The sequence below is a fragment of the Heteronotia binoei genome, chromosome 20 (assembly GCF_032191835.1).
Source record: "Heteronotia binoei isolate CCM8104 ecotype False Entrance Well chromosome 20, APGP_CSIRO_Hbin_v1, whole genome shotgun sequence".
Lineage (NCBI taxonomy): Eukaryota > Metazoa > Chordata > Lepidosauria > Squamata > Gekkonidae > Heteronotia > Heteronotia binoei.
The window spans coordinates 26,225,722-26,237,730 of record NC_083242.1 but is presented as its reverse complement, the minus strand read 5'-3'; the positions used below and the strand labels follow the sequence as shown (position 1 = coordinate 26,237,730).

The 12,009-nt window shown below is 43.6% G+C and overlaps 1 protein-coding gene across 1 annotated transcript in view; it reads right to left on the bottom strand.

The window, feature by feature from the left end:
• PDGFA (platelet derived growth factor subunit A) overlaps positions 1–12,009 on the bottom strand; it is a 73,539-nt gene that overhangs the window by 26,370 nt on the left and 35,160 nt on the right. The window contains exon 3 of the mRNA XM_060260844.1: positions 4,311–4,415. Within this exon, the coding sequence (XP_060116827.1) occupies positions 4,311–4,415 (105 nt within the window). The remainder of the gene's footprint in view (positions 1–4,310; positions 4,416–12,009) is intronic.

Genomic DNA, 12,009 nt, shown 5'->3' with positions numbered 1-12,009 from the left:
TTAATAATGCAAAGAGGGTGGGGCCTCAGTCTGCCCCAGGAACACAGCTACTCCCAGTCAATCAGCAACCATCACCTCCAGCCCACTCAAACGAAAGAAACAGCAGTTCCCCAGCAACCACACAAATTCAGAAGTTTTCAGCAAGCACACAACCACACAAACTCAGAAATTCTCTGCAATTTCCCCAGCTGTTTAGAAGGCCAATCCTCACCCTTATAGCCTTCTTATCCGCTCTCTCTCAGAGTGCTCTGCAAGCAAACTTTGGGATTTTATATACCTCTACATGACATTTAGCCATTCGTCTGTCCCCCTGGTTATCTGTTTTAAAATTACACATTAAAAATATATATTTTCAAAACAGTTGTGGGGACATCAAGCAGACAAGTGCACACATGCTCCTGGCCATGCTCTATGCGGGTGCTGAAGCACATATTGGAGTGGTGTTGGGAGGAGAAAAAAAAAAGCACACACCAGAAAGAAAGTGGAACATTCACACTGCTCATACATTTACATGGCACACCCAGGAGATTTGACACCCAAAAACCCGTCATGGAAATGCTTCACGGAAATTCTGGTGGCTATTTAATTCATGCAAATTCTGGTGGCTATTTAATTCATGCAAATTCTGGTGGCTATTTAATTCATGCAAATTCTGGTGGCTATTTAATTCATGCAAATTCTGGTGGCTATTTAATTCATGCAAATTCTGGTGGCTATTTAATTCATGCAAATTCTGGTGGCTATTTAATTCATGCAAATTCTGGTGGCTATTTAATTCATGCAAATTCTGGTGGCTATTTAATTCATGCAAATTCTGGTGGCTATTTAATTCATGCAAATTCTGGTGGCTATTTAATTCATGCAAATTCTGGTGGCTATTTAATTCATGCAAATTCTGGTGGCTATTTAATTCATGCAAATTCTGGTGGCTATTTAATTCATGCAAATTCTGGTGGCTATTTAATTCATGCAAATTCTGGTGGCTATTTAATTCATGCAAATTCTGGTGGCTATTTAATTCATGCAAATTCTGGTGGCTATTTAATTCATGCAAATTCTGGTGGCTATTTAATTCATGTAGGAGTGGTTTTAGCACGAGGTAGGGATGAGTGGACACAGGAATCAGATGTGCACGTTTGATCATGCTCATTTGATCCAGAGGAAAAGGGAGGCTATGTTGGGCCAAACTGCTGGCGTGATCACACCCTTAGGCTCTGTTTCAGCAGAGGATGGGCCCCAAAGAGTTGTGGCAAAGGCTTTACGAGAAAGGCAGCTTTGGAGGAAGGATTTTAAGTAGGGTTACCAACTCCAGGGAAAATTTGGGGGGCGGAGCCTGGGAGGACAGGGTTTGGGAAGGGAGGACCTCAGCACTATAATACCTGAGAGTCCACCCTCCAAAGCAGCTATTTTATCCAGGGGAACCAATCTGTCTAGCCTGGAGATCAGTTGTAATTTCAGAAGATCTCCAGGTCCCACCTGGAGCTTGGCAAAGCTAATTTCAAAGGACAGAGGTGGCTTTTACTGCACAGCTGCAGAACTGGAATTGAAGGACCTCAAAAACACATGCTGGAGAGCAAACAAGTATGTTTTTAAGCAAGAGGGATGTTTCCCCAGTGACCCCCGCTGCTTCAAAAATGTTATGCCTGTCTTCACCTTTTGAGCTACTGGTTTGCTAGCAGGAACAGAGTTATCAGCAATGATGGAAAGAAAAGAATGCATTCTCCTTTGTAACATGGCTGGGTTGGTGGTCTGCACAGCATCAGCTAGGTAGTCCAGTGTTTTCAGTTGCCCATCCCTTCATTAGGTCATGCCGAATGCATGTCTGTTTCCCAGCCTGCAAGCTGTGCCTATGAAGACACACTTCAGACAGGCATTTGAGAAACTAAAGTCCACGAAATTCAGGACTTGGCCACTTGCGACACTATCACAGTCTTCGACAATGCTAGACTTCCTCATGACACCATGTTTTAAATCGTGTAAACGACTGTTGTAAGCTGCCCTGAGTCCGCTTGCAGAGAAGGCAGGATAAAAGTCTAATGTAAATAAATAAATAATACATTTTTATTTATACCCCGCCCTCCCCGCCGAAGCAGGCTCAGTTAAATAAAGTTAACGGCCTTATTCAGCACCCTGTTTTCTAGGGTGTATTGAAAGTTTCAACAAAGCATATGCTTTTCTTTATTTTAAGTGGTTTAAAAAAAAAAGACTTCCTGTTACAAATCACATACATCTTTTCCAAACTTTAAAAAAATTAAAAATGGAGGCTCCTTTCACACTTAACCCCTTCCTAAGGTACAAAGGTTGGGGGGGGGGGGGGGGAGTTACTTAAGAATGTGAACGAGTAAGAATTCACAGTCTCAGAAGAGCCCTCTGCTCTCGCTGTGCATCTGAACAAATCACTGTACTAAGTATATCTCCTAAACAGGAGAGAGGCCTGGAAAAGGGATTCATGCAGCTCCACAACAGACAAGCCTCTCTGAGGGCAGGTAATTCCTCTGTATCTACATTAGTCGTGGTAGATAACTCACTGAAAATGTCAAGACAGTGTGCGATTGCAATAAAAAAGGCCAACGCCATGCTGGGAATTATTAGGAAGGGAATTGAAAACAAATCAGCCAGTATCATAATGCCCCTGTATAAATTGATGGTGCGGTCTCATTTGGAATACTGTGTACAATTCTGGTCACTGCACCTCAAAAAGGATATTATAGCATTGGAAAAAGTCCAGAAAAGGGCAACTAGAATGATTAAAGGGTTGGAACACTTTCCCTATGAAGAAAGGTTAAAACGCTTGGGGCTCTTTAGCTTGGAGAAACGTCGACTCGGGGGTGATATGATAGAGGTTTACAAGATAATGCACGGGATGGAGAAAGTAGAGAAAGAAGTACTTTTCTCCCTTTCTCACAAAACAAGAACTTGTGGGCATTCGATGAAATTGCTGAGCAGTCGGGTTAAAACGGATAAAAGGAAGTCCTTCTTCACCCAAAGGGTGATTAACATGTGGAATTCACTGCCACAGGAGGTGGTGGCGGCTACAAGCACAGCCAGCTTCAAGAGGTGGTTAGATAAAAATATGGAGCAGAGGTCCATCAGTGGCTATTAGCCACAGTTTGTGTGTGTGTATATATATATATATATATATATATATATATATATATATATATATATATATATATATATATATATATATATGTGTGTGTGTGTGTGTGTGTGTGTGTGTATATATGTATATATATATATAATTTTTTTGGCCACCGTGTGACACAGAGGGCTGGACTGGATGGGCCACTGGCCTGATCCAACCTGGCTTCTCTTATGTTCTTATGTGACACAGAGTGTTGGACTGGATGGGCCATTGGCCTGATCCAACATGGCTTCTCTTATGTTCTTATTAGAAGCAAGTGAATGACCTATCACATTCAATGCACAAAGACAGGCCAATTATCTGGCCCCAACCATAAAAGGAGACTGATCAGGAAATGAGGGCAGGGCCATCTGTCATACAGAGACACAACGAGCAGTCTCTTCTGTGGATTGGCATGGTGAACTTCCAGAGAACTCAGATATAATTTATTTAGAACATCTGCATTTCTCTTGTGGTACTCTAGCATAACCAGAACACACTGTGGGACTGTACATTAAATCCACAGCATCCCATTTCTTAACTTATGTCTTGCCGTTAACATGCTCAAACATGAAAGATGAATGCAAGATGAATGCAAAGAATTTTCTTGTGCTTGTCCTTCCCAGATGCCTTACCCACCAAAGAAAAAGAGACTTGCAGAAAAGAATTTAAAAATACGAAGTCTTTTCCTTTGGGTTCATCAGGTTATTTTCCTTTTTTGTTTAAAGAATGAGAAAATTTACACGTAATGACAAACCAGTTATTGCAGTAACACAGATAGCTAAGGAATTCCAGGGCTTGCATAATCCTCCCCCCACCCCTTTCCTGTTCATGACTAGAAAATAAAACACTTCCACTTTTACAGTACTTCAGTTTGACATCTCACTGGAACCCCAAAGCCACAATCTGTTCTTCTCCTTCTAAATCTGGTTTGGAATCTAGGATTAGGATGCCATTTGAGAAGATGAAAAACCATCAAACTGTAGTTTGTGGAATGAATGAACAAACTACAGTTTGTTGAGGATGCATTTCATTTCCTAGACATTGGGCAGAGGACAAGGAAAGGGTGCAGAAGCTCAAGGATTTCCCAGACATGCTCATACCAACCACAATTCCTTCCATTCCTCTTCCCCACCCCAGCCCGTCTTATTGCTCTCATTCAATGTTAAAATTTTCAATTTCTCACCAATGCTTCTTTTCCTACGAATGGGTCTGGGGCGATTATCTTGCACGTGTTTTACGGAGTGAACGCTGTGCAGTATCAAGTTTGTTTCCGAGGCATCGTCGTACCCTAAAGAGCAAAAGAGACAAAAAAGGCCATGGGTTCAGTGTCTTGCAAGGAAAGTAGAAATCATGTTCTCTTATTTTGGATTTGGCCACTCAAGGGGGGGGAGAGCAATGAAGCAGAAAAGCATTCCTTTCCTCGGGTGTCAATCAACTGAATGCCTTCACACTCAAGTGGTCAAAACAGGGGAAAACGAGAGCAATGACAGTTTGCATTGATCCATAAACACACTTATGTCAGAGATTATATTATATAAGATCAGTTCCTTGCATCTCTACAGACAAGCGAGATATTTACCATATCGTCCTCTTCTTGCTGCCACTACCGCCTCCCAAGTTTTTTGTGCACCGTTCTGGGCAAGCCAAAAGAGACTCCACACTTTGGCAGTTTGCTTTTTTGCATCAGCAGTACAGTTATCACTTGCTAGCCTCCAGGTAAGCAACAAACAAAAAGAGTCACATGGAAAGTGAAAGCGAAGAAAACCCGAAGGCTCCATGTGGTGCGTATGGTTCAATTTCTTCACAAAATAATACTTGTCCAATGTCAGTTTAAAAGATTTTACTCCACTTCCAGCAGTATATCAATGGGCGTTTTCGCACTCACCTTAATCAGCAGCAACCCCCCTCTTCACCGCGCAGGATCTGCGCGGATTTCGCACTAATTGCCGCGGAGCACCCGGAAGAGCCGGAAAGTCCCGCGGCTTTTGCGGCGCAAATGGAAACTGGTTTTTGGCGGTTTCCATTTGCGCCGCAAAAGCCGCGGGACTTTCCGGCTCTTCCGGGTGCTCCGCGGCAATTAGTGCGAAATCCGCGCAGATCCTGCGCGGTGAAGAGGGGGGTCGCTGCTGATTAAGGTGAGTGCGAAAACGCCCAATGTGACAGTATATCAATGTGACATCGCACAATAAGGCCCGGAGATCTGGAATTACAACTGAGCTCCACATTACAGAGATCAGGAGGTCCCCTGGAGAAAATGGCTTCTTCAGAGGCTGAACTCCATGGCATTATTCCCTCCTGAGGTCCTTCCCCTCCCCAAACCTTCCCCTTTTCAGGCTACACCCCAAAACGTCCCACCACTTCCAGATAAATGGCTCTCTTTTTCTGTTTGCAGGCCTCTGAATGTCAGTGACTCACAGAGATACCTCTAGATAGATCCAAGAGGGCAGCCGTGTTGGTCTGAAGCAGTTGAACAAAGCAGGAGTCAAGTTTTACCTTTAAGACCAACAAAGTTTTATTCAGAACGTAAGCTTTTGTGTGCTCTCTAGTACCTCTAGTATACATTTGGACTGGCTCATAACTCTTCTGGGCTTATGGTCCAGGCTCCTGTCTAGCCTGTAATCGTTTCTCCTAAGAATGAAAGCCAACACACAGCTTACCAAGACCCGCAAGGGAGGCCCTGCTCCAGGTTTCATCCACAGTGTGAGATCTGAAAACACACACACAATCTCTGACAGTGAGGAACGGAGCCCTGTGGAGCTCCCTCCCAAGAGAGGCTGGCAATGTTCACGGAGTCATTCACACTGACTTGTTAGGACAGGTGTTTTAAGGCCAGGTATTTGCATGTCACTCCCTGTACATTACCTTCTGGTAGGACGCTGTTATGCAGTGCAATGGCAAAACGTCATGCTGTTGTGCACTCTTATTTTTCCATACGCCACACGAATGTTTTGGAAGGAGAGTTCGGATGCACCATTTTTACAGCCAAAATAATGAGCAAAGCCTGCTCTTGTACATCCAATATAATCAGTCTGGGGGAGGGGGCTCCATATAAACCATCTGGGCCAAAATGGACTGTTGATCCAAATACAAAATTGTCTTACACTGAGTTGGACCACGTGAATGCATGAAACTGCTTCATACTGAATCAGTCTAGTGGTCCATCAAGGTCAGTCTCGTCTACTCAGTCCAGGAATGGCTCTCCAGGCTCTCAGGCAGAGGCCTTTCGCATCACCTATTGTATTGCCTGATCCAGGGGTGTTGAACATGTGGCCCAGGGGCCAAATCAGGCCCCCCAGAGGGCTCCTATCAGGCCCCGAGCAACTGGTTGCCATCTGCTTCCTTCTCTTTCTCTCTTGCTCCCTTCTGCATCACAGCTTGCTTTGCCAGGCTTGCTCAATTGCACAGCAGCTACAGTGCAAAACCTCCATTTTCTCTATTGGCTGAGGCTCCTCCATTGGGAAGGAAGAGGGGAAGGCAGAGCTTGCTTTGCCAGACAATCTCAATCGCACAGCAGAGATACTGAGCCAAGGCTCTCTTCCTTCTATTGGTTGAGGCTCCCCATCACCCTGGAAGAGGATGAGCCAAAGCTTCCTTTGCCCAGTTCCCTGGATCCCATGGGAGAAATATAAAGAAAGCACCTTTAAGACCAATGAGTGCTAATGTTTTAAGCATGTTTTATTTTAAATTTTTTAAAAAACCAAACTTTAATTGAGTTTGTCTGTGTCCTTTATAACGTTTATATCTCTGCTACCTAATCTTAAATAAGAACCCGCCCCGCCTGGCATGGCCCGGCCCGACAAGGTCTCATTTATGTCAGATCCAGCCCTCATAACAAATGAGTTTGACACCCCTGGCCTGATCCTTTTAACTGGAGACTGAAACTGGGACGTTCTGCATGCCAAACAGATGCTCCACCAATGAGCCATGGCCCCTCCCAACAAAGCCAGTGGTCCATCTCCTCTGACTGCCAACAGTTCTCCCCTGGTCCAAAGCAAGAAGCTTCTCCTGGACCTGCTTAATGAAATTCCTTTTAACTGGAGATGCCCAAGACTGAACTTAGATCTTTCTATATGGGCACCATCTGTTCCCCTGAACTATGCTCCCCACCAAGAAAAAACATTAGGGCAAGTTTGCAATTGCACATTTATTCAACATTTTTTAAAAATACAACCCTATAGCATTCTAAAAGATTAACAACATTTTAAAAGATTAACAACAGCTTTAAGTTTGTGTGGACTAGAGCCCTTTTCTTCAGAAGTGATGAGTGGATCCTTCGCTATTCATACATTTTATGTAGGAGGATTAAAAAAGGCATTTTTCAAGGGGCCATGAAATGCAGGAGCTACAGAGAGCATATTATTGTATAACTTCCAAATCTAATGAAGAAAAATGCGAGAAGGTTAGCATTCGTAATGAGTTGGGGAATCCCAGATCTGATTAAGATAGTTAACCCCATAAATGAATTAAATGTTCTCTGTCAAGGCAATCTGAACTCTGTGGCCTGGATATCAATTAAGCAACAGATAAATCTGCTTTCTTTGCATAATTTGTTTCTCTTCTGTTAGAAAGTCAGCAAATTATGAAAGCAATGTGCAAAGCAGTATGAGTCAGGAGGGCTTTCCTGTAGAAAGAGCAAAGCTGCTGTGCAATGGTTCGCCTCAGGAGGTGACTTTTATGAGGGATGAAGTCTTGCCTATACTGTCTTACATGCTAGTGATTGCTCTGTTGCCTGCACTCTTTGAGCCAGTTCAATCCCCACCATCTCCAGTTAAAAGGACTAGGTTGTAGATGATGTGAAAGGTATCTGCCTGAGACATTGGAATGCCACTGTGTTACCCAAGTAGGCAGTCTCCTAAATTGGGGAAATTAGCTTTAAGGAGACAGAGCAAGAGGAGTAACTGGGATTTTCCACTTACATATACCAATATTTTCCCCTTAACAGAGCTCTCAAATAAACCAGGCAGCAGTTGAAATAGAAAGGCTTTTTATTGAAAGAGAAATAAAAGGTCAAAAAAACCCACACAAACACACTTCAACACATACAAGAGCTAATTAACAGGAAAGGCAGGGTGGAAATGGGAAAGCTTTTTAGAGAAGGGCAATATTTTCCAAATCTTGTAGAGGTTCAGGAAGCAGCAGCAAAATGGCCAGCATTTCATGGGAAGAAGAGAAGAAACCCACAAAGTGGAGCTCCATGCTGTTAGTATCAGGAACACATACACACTCTTATGGAACAGAGTGCTTGCAGTTATGGGGAAAATGTTCCCTTGGGCAGTCTGATATGTTCACCCCCCAAAACAATGACCTGATGACTTTTCCAGGGATGAGCAAAGATCTTGGGAGACCTTGATGAGATTGAACTATAGGTGTTAATGTTTCTTGATGACATTCTTGATGTCGGACAGGAAAGCTACCAGGTTACGTGTTGCATCATTAGGGTAAAATGAGTAATGGGTAAGAGGCTGGGCATATGATGGGATTAGTCCAAGGTGAAGCAATCTGTCTTGGGAGACCCATTGTCCTGAACTTTGCATCTCTAGGATGGAGAGGAGGTCGTCACTAGGTCAACCACTCTTACTTGCACACGTCTAAACTATGTGTCCAGACTTGCCCTGACTTGGCATCCATTTTGTGTCGTATTGCATTTTATGGTCCAACCTCGTCTCTTGCTGGCACCCGTGTTCTGACATTTTAGGCCGGGCAGTGCACTGCAGCATATGATATTTCATCGAATAAATATATATATTAGGAAGGGTGTTTGTGGTTTTCTATCTTTAAACTGCCCATCAGCGAGAGGAGGGGGCTGACTGCTAATAATGGCCCATCTGAGCAGACAATACTGACTTTTATGGATCCAAGGTCTGATTCAGTATAAGGCAGTTTCAGGTGATTAGGTGTCCATGATGCTGATATGCACAGCTGGTAATTTACAGAATAGGCCACAGACCTGGTCAGAATCTTTTTCCTAGTAAATACCAGGCAGTCCCTGACTGATTAGCCCATGAAACAGGGCTAATCATGTGCAATAGCTGTGCAAATGCACCCAAGACCAAACTTTAAAAAACAACAACAGAAAACACAGAACACTGCAGATTCTGAGCCTGGGCGCCTGAGGGCAGAGCTGTGTGGTTTTTAATTACTGTTCTACAGCAGCCAGCATCTTTAGGCACTTTTTAAAAAGCACAGTGATGATTGCAGGTCTCTCTCTCTCTTCCATACAGTAACAATGCTACCTCTATAAACTCCCCTTTTTTAAAAAAAAAAGAAAAAGGCTCAATAATTTAAGAACAAGTAGCAACCCGTTGGGTTTTCCTTTTCATCCTCTCTGTTGCAGAACAAATCCTTTACGGAGAACCTTAACCTTCCAGAGTGGCATCTGAAATGAGTGCAAACTCTGGGACCGAATCCAGACATGTCCTGTTCTTTAAATAATCCAACTGCACGGGTGAAAGGGCCATGAGAAAAAGCAAAATATAGAAAACTTGGCATTTCTCTTATCGTAAGGCAGCGGCAACAGAACCAGTGCGGGGCTTGGCTTTGTTAAGGGGAAGACAAGACGGGCAGCGGAGCTCTCTCCGGCAGCAGGCCGAAAAGTCAGGGAGGCGGAGGGGAGAGAAAGCAACCGGATTCCAGTGCATTAAGAGCTGTTCGTTCCAATGCTTGGCTTAACAGAATGCCCTTCGCAACACAATGGAAATGTTTCATAGGAGACAACGCCAGAGGCCAAGCCGCTTGTGTGCCGTCTGTAGGCTCTTGTTAGAGTCCGAACACACACGGCTTTCATGAGAAAAAATTGAGAAAAGCTGGCACTCGGCACGCTTTCAAGGCTCAAAGGCAAACTAAAAGATGCCTGAACATTTGCAAAAAGCCCCGGGATTCTCAAGAGGGGGGGAGCCAACATCATTTTCAACACCAAATGGGCAGATCTTCCCCAACCGGCAGCTGATTGGAACGGAGCAACAGCAAGCACCATGCAACAAAACATTTTGTGGAAGAAGGGGCAGGACTGCCAAACTAAACGATGTCATCACATTGCCATGCAGACCACTCTCTGTCGGTAGTGAGTAGCCAAGGGCTCAATAAAGAAAGCCACAACCTTTGGTCTGCTCTGCAAGGCCTTAGCAAAGCTGTTAATGACAGGATTTCCAGAGGTCATTAATTCATAGGGTTGCCATAATTCGGAAGCAACCTGACGGCACATAAAACACACACACATCCAAGGAGGTTAATCTTGGTAGGAAGAACACGGCACCTCTACTCCAGTTGGGTATTAGAGAAAAGAGAGAGATTCAAATAAGATGTCTGATCTATTAAGTATTTGAGGCAAAACGTTTTTAAAAAATAAAGACCTGGAATCATTGCAACCACCCATAGCTTTGACTCTTTCCAATTCCATTGCCATCAAAACGTCATGGTAGAAGAGAGGACAAGCAAACCTGATGAGATTTTATGATCTGCACAAATCAGGGATCATGTTAGGACTTGCAATAAGATGCAAAATCATTCCCCAATGTGGATGCAGTATTTCTGAATCAAAAATTTAGTGGCGAAGGCATCAAGGGACCACGAGGCAACCTGAAACCTGATTAACTTTCAACAGATTCACTTAATGTTAAAGGCGTACCAAGATCTCCTCTCCAAGACTTATAGCATCTTTAGGACCATGCAAGTTGACAAATGATAATAAATACCATAGGCACTGGACCAAAATATGACATACGTGCTGAAGGTATATAAGATGAATCCTATCATTTCTTCAAAGTGGCAACAAATGGAAACTGTTATAAAGTTTTGTTTTGATAGTATCTTACAACAGTCCTATATGACTATGTTGATGGGGGTGTCTTGTCAAAGAAGCTGGATTTTTTCCCCTTAAGTGATGGGTGAAAAAACTTAAACACAGTTCAGGCATAACTGACAAATGACATTTTATCAAAGATTTCAGGTTTTCACGGCTGGTAACATCATTAGGGTTTGTAGAATCTTTCGGGATCAAGTGCCGTGTTCTACTGGAGAAAGTTTTTCTTCCAGACGTTTCGTTCTCAGCTGCGGAGAACATCCTCAGTGGCGTTGCAGCCGGAGCAGGCGCTCAGACCTTCTTGGCTGCTGTGCATTGAGTGGGCTGTGCATTGAGTGGGCCCACTCAATGCACAGCAGCCAAGAAGGTCTGAGCGCCTGCTCCGGCTGCAACGCCACTGAGGATGTTCTCCGCAGCTGAGAACGAAACGTCTGGAAGAAAAACTTTCTCCAGTAGAACACGGCACTTGATCCCGAAAGATTCTACAAACCCTAAATGACATTTTGTTCTTATGTGAATAACCGTGGGGCATCCTTAGGACTATACACTCTCTCTGCTCTCTGTGAATGGTTCAGTACTTAAACACTTCCAAGTTCATAGCAAAACACAGTTTGCAAGTCCATCCAAACCACAAATAATGGTGATTTTCCATTCTCCACAAGCCAGGATTAATCCAGTATTTAGAAATCTTGATTTGCAAGGAAGAGAACAAACCATAGCATGTGACTCAAATCCAGCTATCAAGGTTTTCCCCAAGCTTGTCCATGGAAGTAGTAAAACATGGTTTGTTGCTGCATCAGAATCATGTCCTTTGAAGTTAACAGAATTAAGTGATCAATACATCTAATTCTCAACATGGTCAATTCTGTGGATACTTAAATCCAGAGACTGGAGCCATAAATAGACAAGACAGATCTTTCTGAAAAACTGGGGGGGGGGGGGAAGCCCCAGGTTTGCAGGAAAAAAACTGAACTCTTTTTTAAAAAATGCACAGGGGGGGTAAAATTCCCAAAATGAGAGAAGCTGCGCCTCTAGCTTTATGAAATGAATTCTTTCTCAGTGGCCCTTGAGGGGATTGCTAGGC